Source organism: Wolffia australiana, chromosome 7 (assembly GCF_029677425.1).
Source record: "Wolffia australiana isolate 7733 chromosome 7, ASM2967742v1".
NCBI lineage: Eukaryota > Viridiplantae > Streptophyta > Magnoliopsida > Alismatales > Araceae > Wolffia > Wolffia australiana.
In genome coordinates, this window is record NC_135841.1 from 15,603,402 (window position 1) to 15,624,364 (window position 20,963).

At 36.3% G+C, this 20,963-nt stretch overlaps 1 protein-coding gene, 1 long non-coding RNA gene and 1 pseudogene across 2 annotated transcripts; 1 reads left to right on the forward strand and 2 right to left on the reverse strand.

The window, feature by feature from the left end:
* Positions 1 to 5,614: 5,614 nt before the first annotated feature.
* On the reverse strand, positions 5,615 to 6,258 carry LOC144705777 (uncharacterized). Its single transcript, XR_013582105.1, has 2 exons — positions 6,067 to 6,258; positions 5,615 to 5,948 (listed from the first exon to the last, which is right to left on the reverse strand). It is a non-coding gene; the product is annotated as an uncharacterized LOC144705777 (long non-coding RNA).
* Positions 6,259 to 8,941: 2,683 nt separating this feature from the next.
* Positions 8,942 to 9,605, forward strand: LOC144706029 (small ribosomal subunit protein uS4m pseudogene; annotated as a pseudogene).
* A 5,679-nt stretch (positions 9,606 to 15,284) lies between these two features.
* Positions 15,285 to 19,003, reverse strand: RGLG3 (Copine (Calcium-dependent phospholipid-binding protein) family). Its single transcript, XM_078579098.1, has 12 exons — positions 18,732 to 19,003; positions 18,078 to 18,366; positions 17,866 to 17,950; positions 17,638 to 17,778; positions 17,377 to 17,490; positions 17,061 to 17,158; positions 16,893 to 16,972; positions 16,718 to 16,823; positions 16,470 to 16,597; positions 16,243 to 16,372; positions 15,688 to 15,744; positions 15,285 to 15,611 (listed from the first exon to the last, which is right to left on the reverse strand). The coding sequence occupies exons 2-12, from the start codon at positions 18,255 to 18,257 to the stop codon at positions 15,525 to 15,527; spliced, it is 1,206 nt and encodes a 401-aa protein (XP_078435224.1). The 5' UTR covers positions 18,258 to 18,366; positions 18,732 to 19,003; the 3' UTR covers positions 15,285 to 15,524.
* Positions 19,004 to 20,963: the final 1,960 nt, after the last annotated feature.

The following is a 20,963-nucleotide window of genomic DNA, read 5'->3' on the forward strand; positions in this document are numbered from 1 at the left end:
ATCACATCTATCAGGAAGAGCACTCGATAAGAATGGAGGGTCATCTGAGGAGAATCTTGTATGCGGCTGTCTTGATTATGATTAGGATGGGTTCTTTTATCTTTATCATAGTTTTTCATGGAATCCTCAACTTGTAATCATATCCAATGACATCCCATGAAAATTATGCATATGATACTATTTCCCACATACCAGTCTAGTTAATATTCCCATTTGACCAATTACAATTTATCAAGTAATCATATCTCAATGAAACCAGTATATTGGTCAAGTCACTAACACATGAGGTGCCATGATACACTCCTTGTCCCAAAAGGTAAAAAGGAGTTCAATAACTATTATATGGAAATTTTTTGTCAACAATCAATATCTAAATATAATTTCCTATGTGTGAAGTACTCTTAGAATGACTTAGGGCATAGCAAAGTTTCAAATCCTAATCAGTCATCCCAATTGGGACTGATGTATAAGAAAATCATCAGAAAGTTCTTGTTATAATATTTTAACTTTATTTCTTGAGTTTATCTTCGAGGGTAGAGGATCCTATCCTGATCACAACAATTACTTTCTCAGACATGTTATTTTATCTGAAATATGAATATTTATATTCATATGGTTAGGGACCTGTATGCCGTGATAAATTTATGTTATTTCACCCACAAGTTTTCCGGTTGTGTCTTTGGTCAAAAGAGCACTTACATGGCCATGAGATTTATTCACGTGGTTGATGATAACACCCAACTTATTGGGTTATTTCTATGAAATTTATATAATTTTAGGCCTTAAAATAATTATATGTGTGTTATCAAGATTAAAATTATTATAAAGTTTCATCTCCATTTTCTATCCATGCCCTCTAATCTTTAAATAAAGGCATGGATCCTTGATTCATCCTTAAAATTTCTTCTTACTCATGTGGATTGATTGAAAGCTAGTGAGTTTCTGAGATCTTTCAAGCTTTCTCTTGGTGTCCTGGGTGTGTGAAAAGAGGCAATAGAGAAGAGCAGGAGCTTAATTGGACTCATAAAATACCTTGATCCTGACAAAACATAAGGATCTACGAAAAGTAACATCTCTTTGCATTGGTTCTTCTCCACATCATTGTTAGCCTAGGTCACTTTCATTGTTTCGTTCAACCAAAACTTCTTGCCTTTTCACATTTGATCACATCTCACACATCATCATCTCACTTGTCAACTTACTCACCATATCACTCGCCATCCACCTTACACAACTACTATTTTCATCTCATCCCACTCATGTATTTACTTTCTTTTCTTCTTACTCCCAGTCGACCTTCTCCCTCAACTTTTTGTCCAATTATCACTATCTACAATCTAGTATAATCATTTTAATTTTACCACCCTCTAGTCTTATATTTTATCATCTATTGGCCCCCTATTTTATACCTATCTCATATTATCATATTAATCGATATTAAATAATATTAAATCCTTCATTATCATTCCCTGTGGAGACAATCCATACTCATCACTAACTTAATTTACTTAATTGCAGGTCTATATTTCTATTGATTAAACTCAGAAATACCAACGATGAATTAAAATCCTAATTTTTTAGTTTATCAGTTGATATTTAGGTACAATAACATCCATGGATACATTTCAATTTACTCAATTTTTACCTTAAGACATCATGATTCCTTTTAGTTTAAAAAAACTCATTATATGAATTATGTAGAACTGGACTTAACTATATAGTTAAGTCCAGTTCTACATAATTCATATAGACATTAGTCTTTCGAAACAAAAATGTTATAACTAATGTTTAGCAATCTCATTCCATGAATCATTCCATCTTTATTTTTTGTTGTCACACAGAAAAATTCCTGTAAAAATCACATTTGCCATACTTTGGATTTCCATTGATACCCCAAGAGTCATGTAACTCATCTACTTGGGATATTTATATATCTACTTATATTTCTCTTTATTTTTATTATATAAACCTCATCAACGACACTCAAAAATAAGATCAAGTCACCATTGTGTGGATTGTATCTATGATTTCTCAATTCTTCATCAAACGTGTTGACTTGTTCATGTTTATTTCCTCTAAACATATCTATAAAATACATACCACGTTGAATCTCCTCCATCTAATTGACCCTTTTGTTGATCCCATATTGTCTTTACGTCATTTTGATCACATCAGGAGTCGAGGGGAGGCAATGATGGAAGGGATTATAAGGATATGCAAGTGAAGAACTCTAGACTGGGTCAACTTTTTTTCGGGGACTTTTCTTATTTATACTTATTGAACCTATTGACCTTGTTTTTCAGCATTTTGTCCACATTGCTCTCTCTGATTTGTCCGCAATTTGGTCCCGCATCCGCATCATTATTGCCAACCAATAAAAAGCTCTAACATATATATATATAAGATATTAAATACGGATGAGATCATACCCCGCTACTTAAAGAAAGCCCAAAAAGACACAGGCTTTGGGCCGGGTTGGCTCGAAGCCCGATCTTAATTTTCTTTCTACTTTCTTTAGAGTGCGGCCCGTTGGGCCGCGATCACATTCTTTCCCATCGATGGCCCGGCCCGCTGCGAGAGTAAAAGAAAGTGGGATTCTCAATCCCATACGGAAGATATTTAAAAGATGACGCGCTATATAAATGTTGAAATATACTCTACTACTGAATTAAAACCGATACCTCTTGAGCACGCATCTTCTCTATGGGACTCTTTGTGGGTCTGTTTGTGGGCGTGTACACCCCTCGTGGCCGGCTGGGCATGTGCTTGACGGGTGCATCTCTTGCCGGTTGTGGGCTGGCTTGACCCCTATGCTCGCTAGCTTGAGGCTGGCTTGGGCTCTACGCGCCTGGTTGGCTCCTTAGCCGGCCCAAAATATTTTTAATTTGTTTTTTTTTTTATTTTCATCTTCATTTAATTCATTTTCTCTGGGGCCCATACAGCAGAATCGGCACCTTGTGCTCCTAGAATCACCTGTGGAAACTATGAACGAGATCCAGCAAGCCTGAGGCTCCCTCAATAGTTCAGGGACCTTGAAGACCAGGTAAGCAACTCGACTTCAGGATGATGGTTGGCCAAATCAGTATGCACTTTATAGGGACAAACCATAACCTCCCTTCAGCATACTAAACCTTAGATGTACTCATCTCCCATTGAAAAGATGACGATACCCTTATCTCATATGGTCAACAAGGTCAACATCCAATAATCTCCCACTTGACCTGATTGACGGGCCTTTGTGATAAATATCACAATTCAGGGATCATTAGTACACATCACATATGATCATAATGTCTCTTATAAATACCAGTCATAGCAATAATATACCTTCAAGGCAGAAGTCCTAACTATGCACCAATACTTACACATGACATTAAATATCAATATGTAGGGTAATGGATAAACTCATTATCATGACAGTGATTCAAGTTTCATTCCATCAATTTGTAGAAAACAAATCATGATTCTTCAAGAATTGATCAGAGATACAAAGTAATATCACGTGAATACATCAGTATCTTAAGTGAGAAATCTCACCACACAAGTTAAGGGAAACTAACCATACCCATACTTAAGACATGACCACAATAGGTACCAACTGGCAGCGCCTTAGTAAGTGGGTCAGCAAGCATTAAGCCAGTCCCAATGTGCTAAAAAGAAATTGATCCATCTTTGATGCTCTCCTTTACAACCAAGAACTATACCTCCATGTGTCTGCAAGCATTTGAGCTCTTGTTGTTATTGGAGAACCTTACAGAAGCTTTATTATCACATATATTTGTATGGGCTTCTTTATTGAGCAAACAGCTCCAAGATGTGACATGAAATTCCATAGCCATATGGCTTGTGAAGATGCGTGGAAACAAGCCACATACTCTGCTTCCATTGTAGATGTTGTGGTCGTCTTCTGCTTGGTACTAGATAGACATGGTCGTTCTGTTCTGTTCTCTTTATTCGCACAAAAAATTCGCACAAAAGAACCGCACAAGGGTCTGTTCTTTGTTCTGTTCGTTTAATGAGCAAAAATAAGAATGCACAATTCGCACAATTCGCACAACCGCACAAAATTCGCACATTCGCACGCAATTTGCACATTTGCACAAAAAATGCACATTCGCACAATAATCGCACAATTCGCACAAAATTCACACAAAATTTGCACAAAATTCGCACAGATATGTGGAAAATTTGAAAAAAAAAATTATTTTTTTTTTAAAGAATAAAAAATGGAAACGAATTTGATCGGCTCTAGTGTGCGATTGGCTGAGAGGGAATACTTTTAATCTTTGACTATTACTCTTCTTCCTCTTCTTTCAATTTTTCTTCTATTAGTCTTTTCTTGTTCTTCTTATGTCCTCCTTATTAGTCTTGTTGTCCCTCTATTATTTTTCGTGCTCCTCTAGTTCCTCTAGCTTCTTCTAATATTATTCTTCAACCTTCATCTAGTTTTTTTCTAATATTCCTCTTATTCATTTAACTTCTTCCTCCACCTAGTCCTATTATTTTAGGTCTTATACTATGTGTCTTTGACTTTTACTCATCATCCTCTTTTTTTAGTATTCTTCTACTGGCCTCCTCTTGGTCTTCTTCCACGTCTTGTTCTTCATCTAATTATTCTAGTGTCTCCTAATATTATTCTTCAACTTTCATCTGGTTTCTTCTAATCTGCTTCATACAACAACTTCTACTTTCATCTAGCTTTTTTAATCTTTTTCTTCATCATCTTCCTCTAGTAATTTTTTTCCTTAAATCTTCTTCTTCTTGCTGCCACTAACGGAGTGGTGGGTTTCAGCCATGGATGTATAGAGCCTATGATCCATGCACGGTGAGATACGCTACAGCTTACTACAACAGGCCGGAAGTGCAGGAAGCCCTCCACGCCAACGTCACGGGCTTGCGATATAAGTGGGAGACTTGCAGGTCTGCATTTCTTCTCCCTCTAATAGAGCTCTTCGTGCTCTCTTATGCTGTGAAAGGGTTCCAGTGTAAATCCCTTACATCATCAATACCCAGATCCATGCAGGCTCAAGGATCCTTGGTCGAAATAAGTTAAAATTTCAGAGGAAAAATAATGGATAAAAAATTATCAAGAAATAATCAACTGTTCTCTTATGACTTAACAAGTAATTTGAGCGATCTCCGCACCTTCATTGCGCTTCATGAGACAACGAATCTTTATCCTTATTTTCTCTGTTCTGGGAACATAATCATTAAAACTGAAGATTAAAAAAAAAAAATTATAAATAGTAATGAAAAAATCTAAATGAAACCAAGATTATATTTTTTTTATGACAATCATCGAGTCATCGACTCAGAGGAACATGTATGCCCATTCTTTTCCCTGTAAATCCCTTACATTATCAATACCCAGATGCATGCAGGCTCAAGGATCCTTGATCGAAATAAGTTAAAAATTCGGAGGAAAAATAATGGATGAAAATTTTATCAAGAAATAGGGGGAGCTTCTTTCTGGAAACAATCAATCAACTGTTCTCCTTCTATGACTTAACAAGTAATTTGAGCGATCTCCGCAAAAAAAATAGGGGTTTTAAGAAAAATATGAATAGGAAAAGGGTCTTATCTTGAAAATCAACAGGGGCATAACTCTAACATGCAAAGATTTGAGGATGTGATTTTTCAATAAAAGGTAATGTCAGAGTGGTAGATAGACAATCTTTCCTCTACCAAACCCTTGTCAACAAGAGGAGAAATCAAGATATCCAAGAAGCAGAAACAGAGAATATAACTTCTTGATAGATCGTTGATCAGTTCCCTTGTACCCTCTGTATAATGATATTGACAGCCTCAACATTGAATACTCTGACATTAAGGAGGCTTGCCCACGACACCTAATCAGCATCAACAACAACGGGTTCTTTTAGCAAATCTTCATACTCCTCAGCACCTTCAGCAACAAGCCCCACTGGATGTCGTCTATGTTCGCGTATCTACACAATAAAGATATCAAATGAGTCCAGAATAAAGTCAAGAATTTAAATGAAAGAGTAAAGTCACGAATCTGAAGTAAAATGCATGCGCTTGAATCTCTAAGTAAGACGCACAGACCTTGGTGATCTACGATGCGTCGACACGAATGTTGACTGGTCCGTCATCTTCGTCACCATCCTCGTCATCATCCGCTTGCAAATCTTCGTTGCTGTACCAGGACTTCAGCATCATTAGGACTTCCACACTCTCTGCGATGAGTCGCGATCGCCTGTAGTTGATTACACGGTGGCCTTCCGAGAATAGGCGCTCACATGCCGCACTCGTCGCTTGCACAGCTAGGAACTCCTTCGCAATCGCCGCTAACGATGGGTAAGAAATCTGGCCTATAATGGGAGAAATGTTAGTCATGTACGAATTTTAGAGTATGAAAAATGAAATTCAAATATTACCTGTCGTCTTCCACCAATGCAACACATGTGTGCGAAAAGCTGGGGGTGCTGTCGCATACACGTCAAGCTCCTCAATAGGATCAACTCGCTGCGGTAGTTCAGAGGAATCGAGAATCTCTTCCAGTTCCATTTGTATGAAGTCACCACTGGCTGCTATAGCGGATCGTTCGGTGGAACCGCACCCATCATTCATAGATACCACACGGGAATGTAGGATACTGCGAATAATAGACAGTACGTCACTCTTCACATGCGGATCTATCAAGCGAAGCTTCATGGATGGGTCCAGTAGAGAGGCAATAGTGAACGCCTCATTTCGCGTAAGTACGGAGACATATTTCTCCAACTTCGCCCGCATAGCGGCACAAACCTTAGATAAGGCATTCCGTTGCCTGGCAGAAATAACGTTTTCACTGTGAACGGTGGAAGACTCCGTAACTCCAGCTCTAATAAGGTCTAGGTGCCTTATCAGACCCTTAATAATTAATTTGTTTATTTTTTTATTTTCATCTTCATTTAATTCATTTTCTCTATTTATTTCTATTATTTACTTTCTCCAATTTCATTTTCTTGCCTGCAATAGCATAAACTCATTCTAAAGAGAGCATTAACTAAAAAGGTCTTAAATGTATATTTTTACTAAGAAATTTTTGAATTGTATAACATGCATAAAAATGAAGTTAAAATACAATTTCATTTGCTCTATTTAGTGTACGTGATGCAAAATCTTATGAAATTGGATAAAATACACATGAAATTACCCCAAAATGACTTTAAAATATGTATAATTACATGACTCATTTTGGGTTCATCATGCCACATATAGACATTTGATCCAATTAAATGATGAAAAATCATCAAGTTTTCAATGACAGGAATGGGCACATCATCAATGATAGGAATGTCTAATTATTGTCGGTGATGACATGGTCTAATAAAGAAACCAGACTTTTTTGCAATAAATATGATATTGAAATCCAAGGGGAGTACAATATTCACAGCTTTTATTTTTTAAATTCATGGACAGGTCAAAAGTTGCGGCGCCCATGTAGCAGCTGTAAGCAAGTCCATGTAAGCATGTGACACATATTTCTCGATGTTTCATTTGATGTTGATAGATAGTGTGTGCATGTGCCACACACTGATGTGGCACCACATCACATCCTCATTATTATTATATATATTATGTTTTCTTTTTCAAGCCTGAAAATTTGGTGTTTTGTAGATCATGGATTGAGAATGAGATGGTGGCATCTCATCTGATTAATGTAAAATCTTTGTTAAAATTAAGTGATAACATCTAGAATCAATGTAACAGCGGCATCGATGATGAAGGGAGATAAATATATAAACTGAATCAATGACCAAGATTTTTACAACTTCAAGATTTTGAAGATCCATTATGTGTTCCATGGAGAAGATCAAGTGAGAAGAGAAGAGGTGTCCCTACTTCATAAAATCTCCATGTTCTTGGTAGAACATAAGAACCTATGGTAAGTACTCTCATCGTACATTGATTTATCTTCTTCACATATGTTAAGTATGTGGCTAGCAAGCCAATCACACATTCCATAGTTCTTTCCATCTTCATTAATACATTGTATTATACATGATTTGACTAGCTGAATTATGTATTATGATGACATCATAGTAGTAAATCGCTAGTCATTAGGCATGTGCTCTAAATATTCCTATTTGAACGATACTCGATAAGGACATCAAAGTATGTGGTTAGAATACCACTGTTTAGTCTCACTCATATGATGAGTATGGAAAATCTTGTGACCATTAGTGTGGGGACACTAGCTATATGTTGTGGGTGCTCTTTGGGGGAAATAGTTCGCTGAATTATATTCAAAAAAATCCATGAATGGTATTATATCAAACTGTTAATCAAGTTGATTTACATCATGGTTGTGTATGTGGTCCTTGGACTTGAGACACCAAAGATAACTTGTGGATGGACAGTTTTACTTTGACTATGACCTTTGAATTTTTAACCATGAAATTCTAAATAGTCTTAGTTCGGATATATAAAGAAGTTCATGAAGATAATTAGTGGTCATGAGGGAATCACCTGCCCTCAATATAAGAGGAGGCAGCTTAAGGGAGACAATGCGATGAGGTCCTTAGCCAAAGTGGTGGAATATAATAATGGAGTTATTAGATTATCCAACGTTCTTCAAGAACTGCACCGAAGGTTTTCTTTGACGAAGACGCAAAGTTTACAAGCCGAAGCAGAGCGAAGAAGCGACAGAGCGGTTATCCAACGTTCTTCAAGAAAAGTGATGCTAATCAATGATAATTAGTTCTGATTTTAATCATAAAACATAAAATAAATCAGAAGATAATCTGAAACGTTAGATGACTTGCAAACAAAGCGGATCTGTCATTGACTAAATAGCAAGGTCAAATGTCAATCAAAATGGGTAGCCTCGTCTTTGTTCAGTCCTTATTGATTCGTGGGGGGTCGTCATGGAAGAATTGGGTTCGACTCCCATAGCCCTGATGTGGCAAGAAAGACGGATTCAATGAGATATGTCATGCATGCATTAAGATTTAAAACATGTCGTCTACTTCAAGGAAATGTTCGGAACAGAGAACTCACAAAAATATGATGTTGCATTCTCAGAAGATTGAGGAACAAGAAGAGATCCATTAAGATAAATCTTTCAGAGAGAGAAAATCTAAACAGTTACATCAAATTACAAACTACAAGAAAGTTGCCCCTTTTTCATGGGACCATCACAAAGATGCACAGAGGTTCTGAAAGAATTTCATATATACCTTTACAACTCAATCCAGAAACAAGATCAGACGTTATTCTGGTTCATCTCCATTTTCGTGAAGCTATTAGTCAAGCAAGGCAGCCGATAAGTCATCGAAGGCTTTGTGTGAATCATGAGATTGTAAGCATGACTCATTTTAAAGTGTTCCACGGTGATCTAATATCTTTCCAAGAAAATGACGTGAGGCGTGAGTTTCACGAGCGGGAGCGAAGAAATAAGGAGATATTTCTATATTTACTTATCAGTTGACAAAATCATTACTTCATACCTGGATTGCCGGGTAAGAATGTGGAGAAGAACCAAAACTGAATGGTTCCGCCTACTCAAAACTAAAAGGGGGTGCGGCCTACGACTAAAATCCTGGTTTTTGCAAGAGTTGTTTTTTTTTCAGAAGAAGAGAAGAGAAAAAAGAAGTTGATCCAAAAAAATGCTTAGGCAGTACCTTCGCTGAGCTCGCGCCTTTAGTTTGCAAGTCTGATTTATATAGTAATTCGACCTATTTCTCTAGGTCCCCGTATCAGTAATAACTTAGATGACAGATTAGGGTTTAAAATTAACCATACCCTAAGTCATCCTAGATGCATCAAGTGGATGAGGGACTATATATGCACGGTAACCTATGCCTGACAAGTTCCATGAATGAGTTAATACACTCCTTTATAGCTTCTTGAGCACATGGTGTAGCTTGACACCCCGCCAGCTAGAAACTCGACCTGAGGATTTATGATAGAATTAACATACTCCTTTTTACCTTCTGGCACAAATTATGGATTCTCTCTTCACTATATGGTAACTTAACTGTGGTTGATAGGAAACTTTGGAGATTTAAGCAGCAGAAGATAAAATAGAATCATAATGGCCCTTTAAAATAATGAAAGACCCAAGGATCAAGTCTCTTTGGCACATATCAAACCTGTGATTTCTCAATTCCGCAAATAAAACATGTTGCATCATTCATGTGTCTAGACTCTAGATGTATTCATGTAATTATCAACACATCAAATATCCTCCTTCATTTGGATGAGGCCCATTATTGATTGACTACTATCATTTTACCCATACGATCACATCAAGAGGGGAAGGGATCCAAGGAGACAAGAGAGTATTCAACAAAAATCTGAATGGGTACTTGAATAAATCTAGCTTGAGTGATTTTTTTTTAAAACCCTAAACTTTAAGTATATAATCAGATGTCCAAAAGACCATTTGCATGTGACCCTTTAGGCCCATGTGTCTGATGGATATTATGTGGCTGTCAAGCCAATCACACCACCATGTTTATTTAAGTTCATTAAATAAAATAGTTATGCTCATTATTATTCTGGTGTGATGTTTATAACTAAGTCCATGAATACGTGCAATGACATAGTGAATTAAGATGATATCATATTACAGCGATCATTAGTCTTTAAACATGTATTCTAAATATTCCTATTTGATGGGTAGTCGAGACGGACATCGAATTATCTAGATAGAATAGCACTAGCTGATCCAACTTATACAATAAGTATATCTGATCTTGTGGCTATTAGTGTAATGAAACTAAGGATAGATAATGGGTGCTCTTTGGAGAAATAGTTCACTGAATTCATCCGTATGAATCCTTGAATGATATTACAGCTAAAAATAAATCAGGTTGATTCACGTCATGGTTGTATGAATGATCCACATACCTGAGACACCAAGCACATCTCCTGAATGGACTACTACATTTTGACTACTACTTACGAGCCTCTAATCATGGGATTCAAACAAGTCATAGCTCGGATGAAGTAAGAAGCTTACGGAGATGATTGAGTGGTCAAGACGAGATCATCCGTCATTGGTAAAAGAGGAGATTAACTCAAGGAAGACGATGTAGATAAATCCCTAGCAAGGGTAGTGAGGATATTTGAGAAGGCGTTCTCCAATGATCCCCATTACGCATCAGTACTAATTGACTAACGTATTAGGGTTTGACGATAAACCATACCCTGAGTCATTCAAGAGTCTTGCACAGATGATGGATTATGCATATACAGTAACGGATGATGGTAAAAGTTCCATGAGAGAGTTCAACACTGCTCGGTATCTTTTAGAGCACAAGGTATAGCTTGGCACCTCACGAGCTGGAAATTTAACCTATCGATTGGGTTAAATTGATCCTTATTTAATTAATCTATATGTTGATATAGTTAATGAATAAGTTTGGTTAATAATTTTTATTGAGCTACTAAAGTTATTAACTAGAATGATAGATGGGCCTAGAGGGTCACACGCATAACGTCATAAGGGCATTGGTGGATATATTTTACTTTTAGGGTTTTTGAGAAAAAATTTAATTGAAATATAAAGAGGAAAAGGGCTCCCATTTCAAGCACCCATGCAAGCCAGATTTGAGAGCCCTTCCCTTTCTTCATTCTCTTCTTCACTCATCGAAGGAGAGTGTCTTTATTGTGAGAAGATTTTCTAGATTTTCAAGAAGAGTTGAAGAAAAAGACATGTAGATCCAAACGTCGAGTGATTGCGTCGATACTACTTTACGTACTATTTTGCTTATTACACCTGCGGATGTAGCATTATAGACATTATTGTTAATCTGGCTTCCATCAGGATAAATCTGACCCCGTCCCCTGTTTCCCCCTATGTATATAGGATATTTTAAGAAATAAGTGTGCTTATTAGTTGTAGGGTATGGAGAAAGAATAGGGAATACTATTTCCCTATTTTTCTGACCAAGCACTGGACCCTCGAGAATGATATTTTTTTGGGTCGGACTATAACTATGAAAATAAATATTGCTGCTCTTTTGTTTCAGCTCAGGAGAAATACGATAGGTATGGGCCAATTCAAATCCCTTAGATAAAATAAGAACAGCCCCCACATTCAAACCCCCTTTTTTGCCATATGCAAGAACTTGTTTCACTTCTGTATCATAAGGAATTCTAATTATTTCTTCAAATACAATATCAGGAAGCTCAGATTGTGGAACCTCAATATCCACAGGTTTACAAGCTAAATGACAATTGGCACAAACAATTTGTCTTGTTGCTTCTCGTGGATTTTCAAAACCGTGCTGCGCAAAGATGGGATATGTACTTGCAATAGATGTATGAGTTATTACATATATCCCGATTGATACAGAAATAAATCGAGTCATCTGATGCCTTTACCCCAAAAAAGTATTTCTATTCTTATTGATCCCCAAAATTCTACAATAAATTAGGTAGGTAGCTAGCCTAGTTCCCTATCCATGAGTGTGTCGTTGTACTCGAATACAAATACTTTTGCTAAACAAGTAGAAGTATAAAGAAAGAGTAAGTCAAATTAAAATTTAGTTATGTATGAAGCAAGATTTAGATTGGATTAATATAAGGAGATCCAATAAATTCTTCAGTCTCATTCATTCATCAAATGATGAATAACTACCAGGGATGGAGATACATGATTTAAATAATGGAAAATCCAATATTTTAAAATTGTATCTAGAATAACTGGAAAGGAGGAAATAGGATTGGATATAATTTGATCATCATTTGCTAATCCAAAATCGTTGTATACCGAACCAATCATTAATTCCCAACCATGTGGAGAATGGAATCCGATCCATAAATCGGTGACAAAAAGAATCGAAAAGGCTTTTATTGTGTCACTCAAGTTATATAAGAATTCCTGAATCCAAGAATTAAGAATGACTTGTTTCTTATTACTCAGAATAAAATAACCACTTAGAATAGAGAAATAGATTATATTTGTCGAGAAATGCAAAATACTATTTAAATTATATTCATTATGCATTTTAACCAACTGTACTGTTTCTTTGTGGTTCCCTATACAAACCTTTTATAAATTTATCTCGAGGTACTCCTTTATCATTTCATCAAATAGAAAAAGTTCTTCTAATTATATGAATTTTTCTAGAACATTCTTCTCTTGAATATCATTCAAGAAAGTTTTGGATTGCCTATTATTTAACCAATCAGTAATCCAAGGTTCCATAAATTTAGTAAATGAGAGAGAGACCCTCCAGGGTAAAAATACTATAGCTGCAACATATGGAAGGAAAATAAAAGCTTTACTTTTTTCACTTTGTTCTGTTCATTTTTTTGAATTATTACTAAACCTGCTTCATATGTTGATTTCTCGTATATGATCTTTTATTGAAGCATGAGTTATATAAGAAGAAAGGTATGGAACCTATGGATCTATTTCCATTTTTATATAGAGATAATTATTTAGTTCATTTCTTTAGTCTTTAGATCTAAAATAGAGAACTAGAGAAATAGGCCTTGTTTCGTATAAACAATAAGTGAATAGAGTTCTGAGCTATTTGAATTGAACAAGAAACAAATGTCTTGCATCCTTTTTTGTTCTCTTTTCAATTATTGCTCGAAACAAAAATCAAACAAAGACTTCTAGAGGCCGGACGCGTGAACGGCTTCATAACGATCTCAGAGTGGCAAAGTCAAGGGTGGAATGAGTTCCCCAAAAGGTACATTCAATGTTTGATCTTAAAGATCGATTATGAATCGATCAACACACTTCCGCATCCATGGAATCGCATTTTCCATGGACGAACCAAAGCACAGAATCCAACAGTGTCAATTAAGTTGATTACTACAATGGCCCATAAACTTCATTGGTCAACCTGATTAATTATCTATTTCCTTGTAAATATCAATTAAGAAATTGTGGATTTAACCCATTCGATAAGTTGAGTTCTAGCGTGTGGGGTGCTAAGCTACAACTCGTACTCTATAAGATGCAAAGTCATAAAAAATCATCATAATGATCGTCATAAAAATCATCATAATGCAAAGTCATGAGACCTTACTATCATCAGATAATGTGTACGTGTAATGTTGCATTTTCTTGACACTACTAGGTTTTGTTAACTTTCACAACCTAATCAATCATTCTAGTTAGTACTGGTGCATTGTTGAATCATCATAGAAGTTTTATAATTGATATTAAAAAGTATACAGTCGTGATGTGAATCAATTTAATTGATACATAGATATAATACCATTCATTATTCATATGGATTAATTAACTGAATGCTTTCATTAAATAATGCTCACTATCTGTCCATAGCATATCCACACTAGTAGTTACATGATCGCCCATACCAATTATCTAAGAGTGACTAGATATTGTTATCATATCCAAATACTTTGATGTTCATCCTTTGAATATGAGTATCTAGAATACATATTTATAGACTTGTGATGTACAAAATATGAGTTCATCATAATTCACTTAGTCATATCGTGCATTAGTAGACTTATAAGCATCACAAGTGCATTGTAATGAATATATTATATTAATATATGTTTGACAAGATAAGAAATGTGAAAAATGGGGCGTCGGCCTCATATAATTCATGATAATAAACCCCCTACAAATTATATTTTTACGTAGTCAATTTATTTCTTTTTTGGATAATATTTTTGTCAAAAAGGGAGAGCATCAATTATTATCCCAACACACGCATTAGTATGGCTCCATGGAAGACTATGGACACCATATAAGCCTCCTCATATGAGAATGAAAGACCAATAGGAAGACCAATGTCGGACATGGGAGATCGATGATGGAACCAACCCATGTAAAATTTCTCTTATGCACATCCTATTTCATTTTCCATTTTTTGTTATTACCCTTTCAGGAGAAAATGTTAATAAAGTCATATTGGCATGTCCCTCTACATTCAAACTATACCTCCAATGACAGATCGAACATTTTTTTTCTTACTTTACCACATCAGTGGTTATAAAGTTTGAGTAACGCATACTTCAGCCCAAACTCTTTCCCAAATACTCCAAAGGATAATTGTACCGTTTGTCTGTATAAAATATAAAATATGAGAACCACAAGACCGGGCCATTAATCTGTTCATATAGTATTAAATCAGATTATCCATAATATTTGAATTTCATTTTACTCATCTCCAATTCTTCATCAAAGTTAAGAGCCTTGTGCCCCACAAAGAGTCGATAATTGGTAGATGCATTTGCAATGGATAAAAGTGATCAGTAATTGAATCCTATTCCCCAATAATGAACATATGATATATGTTTGAAATCAGGTTCTCTCCACGAGAACATTGGCATAACCATTAACCACTGAAACATCAACCTTTGTAACAAATAATAAATCAACCCATGACATATTTCTTCCTTTACAAGAGCTACAATAAATAAATGAGAATCATACTTCTAAGAATAAACCTATGATCTATACACAATCAGATCCCCCCTCCTTGCAAACACATGTAAAACTATTATCAACCTCTCTATCTAATAAATAATCAAAGAATTTAATGCCACTGACTAGTCGACATGGCCACCCCCCTTTCTTACGAAGAGTAGAGTCTGATGCGTGTGACAATGGGAGTTCTGCAAATGGGGCATGTCGACAAGGCCTGTGCGCAATCCTTGCAGGTCTGTTTCAACACAATTTTATGAATATTCAGATTTTATGAAAATTCAGTAAAAAATAAATGGAATTCACAATCATACCAAGTGACCACACCCGAACGCCATGTCTTTCGGATTGTACAAACAGATTGGGCATATCTTCAAGAAGCAGAGGTGGAAGTAATTATAATCAGTCCATTCCATATTTCTTCATTTAAAATGACTAAAAAGAAATAAGATTGACTTCTACTCCAAGGAATCAACATATGATATACACACTATCTCAGGTTTCCCTCCACGCAAACATAGGTAAAAATATAATTTTCTAAAACACCTACTTCTCTATCGAATAAACAATGAAATAATTTAATACGCCGCGCTTGAGAAAATATAAAGTCTTCTAGTTTGAATTCTTACGTATTATTTTACACCCTTCTAATTCTTTTACACCCCCTCTAAGAACCGTTAATCTGCCTTCATAATAGAAATTCTGGGTTTGGAAGAAAGCATACGATAAACTTGGTAAAATCAAGCGTCCATCTAATTCTTAGTTTCCTCATACATAATTTCGAGCTTCATTATAATTCTAATCCCCAATTTGATATACAAATAAAACATGATAAATGTATGATATATGTGATAAGTTATGATGAATACCTGAACCGCAGGTGATGAGTGGCTTGTTGGTGGATAAACAGGTATGGTTTGGCTCTCCAGCTTCATCTCATCATGTCTGATGACTTCTGGAGGCGGCGGAAGCGGCATCGCGTCTATAACTCTCTCACTTCTGCAAGTCCAACAAGAGGAGAGAGAGATAAAAATCCCACCATTATTTTTTCTTTTATTAGCAAGTTCAAGAAAAGGAAGAAAGAGAGATGACTGACTTGAAACGCCTGAGGCTCTGGGACGCTTTATATTGGAAAGGAACTTCCATGAGAGCTGCAAGTGCAAAGGCCGCCTCTTTCTTGGCCGCGTCCATGTTAGTGGACATGATCTTCGTGAAATTAACAAACTGAAAATGATAGGAATTTACAGATAAGATTACTAGACATGGCATTTATAAGAATTTATATTCATAATGATAGGAATTTAAAAAACTGAAAATGCTAGGAATTTATATTCATAAGATTACCTGGAAGTTGTCAAACGACCGTTGAGGAATTAAGTCGTCGAATTTCTCCATCATGTCCCATGGCCCATCTCCCACGCCAATCATGATAATCGAGAGGGGATATGAACTGAAAGATCGAGCCAGCTGAGGACATGCTAAATTCAAAATTCGATATTTTTCTGGAAGATCTGGTTACCTTGCCGTCATTATAGCATCAATAGTCGCCTTTTCCTGGGGACTAAATGTCCCAGGAGGAGTATCCTGGCTCCTAGTAACCTGAAAAATTTACGGAAATTTTCATTATTATTAAGAAAAATAGAATTTAATGGACTAATCAAGCAGAAATTCTAAAATATTTGCCGACCTGGCCATCCGCAATGATGACAAGGACGTGGTACTGCCAATTGCTCCTCTCTACGATGCTAATTGACGCATGAATAAGGGGTGCAAATGAAGTTGGTCCTGTCGATTGCACGTCAACAAATTTAGGGTTTGTAGAGAACGAAGACAATGAGACGTTGAAGATGTGGATAATAGAATGATACACTGCATGATGACTATAACCCATAATGAGTTCGTCCTCACTATCGTTATTTGTATTAAGCGGCAATGATGATGATAATTATACTGCGGATGAACTTAGTAGATTCTGGGGGAATTATGATATTTATATAACTAACCCGATAATTTGATGAATGGCAGGATCTCCCTATACCGCGAGAGCACCTCCTCAAAGCCCTGGCAAGCGTGATGATCAGGGTAGAAGCTGAAGACACTTTTATCGTGTGTAGTTGCTGCAAAAAACAATCAGATAGAGATTTAGTGTATTGATAGAATACATGATAAAAAAGAATGATTACCATCTCCAACCCCAAAGCAAGAAAAAAAATTACAGACAGTTTCTTATTGGGAGAAAATTCAGGATAAAGAAAAATGATTACCATCACCAAACCCGAAGCAGGGGATTAAGTTGTCTTCATCGAAAGCAGACAAAGTCCGACCAATTATAGAGATCGCCTGCTCGTAAGGGTTGGGCACGCGTCCAACAGCATGAAGAGATCTCCGGTTGAATGAATGTTTGCCTAAAAGAAAACGGAGTGTTTTCATTTTATTAAATGAGAGAAAATCATGAGCGAAGATGGCATTCAGTTTTTGAAGGAAGATTATACCCATCCACTCGTTGCTCTTGGTGAAGTCAATACCGAGTATAAGATTAGAAGATTCGAGGCCGTAATCTCTCAAAACGGACGTCACCTGGAACGATAATCAAATATGCATAAATGTTTGTCTAATTTATCCAAAATATCGACCAGGCAAGTATTAGCTAGTCGCAAAAAATATGAATCAGCCGAGTGAATGGTGCAAGAGGATGACAAATTACCTCTTCAAGGGAGCTGAAATTATCTGGAATGGACGTTGAGGAGCTCGTATCATAATTCCTATTCACTGTGTAGTTGCTTGTCGTCGACGATTCTCTGTTGAATTTGTCTCTGTCAGCGTAGCCGTCAGAGAATCGAATCTGTTGGGCGTAACTTCGGGGAGAGCTCTCTCCGTTCCCCATAAGATTGAGCGAATAAGTTGTCGAAGAGAGACGAGGGAGAGAGAAAACACAAGATCCTCTTGAAATTTTACGTAAGAGGACAATTTTTTGCGGGATTAGCGGGTTGGATCTGCGGAGACACAACAAAAACGTTAGACATATAAAAGTTTCGTCAATTTACAGCAAATCGGTTGATTTCAAAATCAATTCCGTCGGTTTTTTCGACCGTTCACGAGAGTATTTCCTTAAACATCCCTTGCTCCTAATCTTGGAAGGGATGATCTAAGGAACAACTCTTGCTCTAAATATCACAAATATCGAACCAACTTCTCATTCAAATCATACACACAATTATCCGGGATCCTGGCAGGCTAGTCTTTGTTGACTGACCATACTCCGGAGAAATAATTTTAATAGAAACTACACGATCCTTAAACTCAACAAAATAATAGATTCAACAAGAATTTCTCCACTGAAACCTATGATATAATCCACCTTATCAGAAGCCTTCCTTCGCCGCCTCAATCTTCGTCTACCTGCAAGATCAAATCTGCTTCGACAACTCGCCCTAGAACGATCTTATCGCTGCTTCAGGCGATTCGAAGAACTTCTTGCCGTGAGGAACAAGTAAAGCGGTCGTCGATCGAAGCTTCACCAGTCCATCACCGCCAATTCGCTTCTCTGGAACGACGCGCGAATCGATCACAGCTGGAGTTCTTTGACGGATTGCGCCCGCTTGAACGAGCATATCACCGGCCGGACTTAGAACAGAACGTTTCGCGTCACGTCAGCACCCAAAAGCAAGACGTGTTAGGCTGGCTCTACGTCGGCGCGCCACGTTGGCACATATATCCATTCCCGAGTGGGCCCCCTCTGTTCAAACATGGGCCCAGTAAGGCCCAACGCTTCGCCGGCCCAAACCCTCATTGACTTCAACAGTATATGATGTTGACCGTCAATAATCACGACAACATTGACTTTGACTTTGACGGGTTATATAGTGATCGTGACTTTGATTGATGATGATTTTGATGATGGTTGGAGAATTGCAATTTTAAGTTGTTTTATTTGCATAGAGTTCAAAACTAAAAAGATCATGAGTGATAAAAATGGTCAGGAAAAATAGTTATGGGATTTATTAGAATCCACCTATAGATACTCTAATTAATATCAATATGTTATGCATACTATATGTTAATTTACAGTTATTAATTATATTGAGCTTTAAAATCTTTCTTCTTACCATCAATATCAGTGGTGATACAATAATGATGGCAGTGGCAGCCGTGACCAAACCCTCGTTGACTTCAACAATATATGATGTTGACCTTCAATTATCACGTCAACATTGGACTTTGACTTTGACGGGTTAGTCGGTATCGTGACTTTGACGTTCATGATGGCTGATGATGATTTTGATGCCGGTTGGAGAATCCATCTATTGAGACTCTAATTAAATATCAATATGTTATGCATAGTATTAGTTCATTTACATTTATTAATTATATTGAGCTTTAATATATTTCTTCTTACCATCAATATCAGCGGTGATACAATAATGATGACAGTGGCAGTCGTGGCACAGCTGGACTCACCGAAAGTCACAACATATAGTTAAGCAATTCAGTAAATATCTTAAACTTGAAGTTGAATCTATGATAACTTGTCGTATTAATAGGTTAATATGATGATATTCACATATTTAGTTTCCATTAAAATGTCTATATATGCGTCTTATCAAGCCTAAAAAGTTTATTCCACTTTTAAAATGATTTTTGAAATTTGGTGTAATTTTTAAAAAAATTATGGATTTTTCTGACAACATGTTCTGAAAGAAAATAAATTTTGAGTGGTAATATGATTTTCTGGATTTGTTACCTTCTATTGATTAAGATATGATTATTCTAAGTCAAAAAATAAATATATTTATTTATATTTTTGGGCTTCATATTTAATTTATATGAATTATTAATGCAATTTTGGATGTATTCCCGCCGCCATGTGTCACCATTTGATTGGCAACAGCTAATCGATTAAACCTTGTTAATGATTGACGCCAGCCAATCATGAAAAGCAAAACAGTTATGCCATTTTGATTAGCGATGCTATAACGACATTTAATGCTAATGATTCTTCATCAGTATTTAAATTGTAGGGATGATGTGGCCCAATAAAAAAGGAAGCATTTTTGTGATAAATGCAATGAAGATATCAAGGCAATCCTAATTTAAAAATTATTGATTTATAATTGGTATCTCTTTTGATCTGTTAAAAATGGATGCACAAAGGACGTGCCACGAGACATGTGGCACATATATGTCTCACCCTCATTAGTTTTTAAAAAATGTGTTCCGATGCTTCACCGTGTAATGTACCATTCTCTTATTTAATATTATTATTATATATATCGTTATTCCTACTTTTTACTTTTTCCTGTAGCAACAAGCAGTGCAACATGAGCCCTTGATCAAGGATGACGCATGTCAATCCTAGCCCATGATTTCATTTAATTTACTAATGCAGAAAAATCCAAAAAATTACATGACGACACTAGCAAGGATGAGGAGAGAGAAATCTTTGGATTAAACCAATGACTAAGAATTATCCAATTTCTAGGCTTGATATCCAACCATCCAGAACTCTGATTGAGCTGAAAATTTTAGGGTAGCTTCAAATTTCTGTCCTCTATACATCCACATGTTTGGATCTATAAATTCAGCCCTTGAT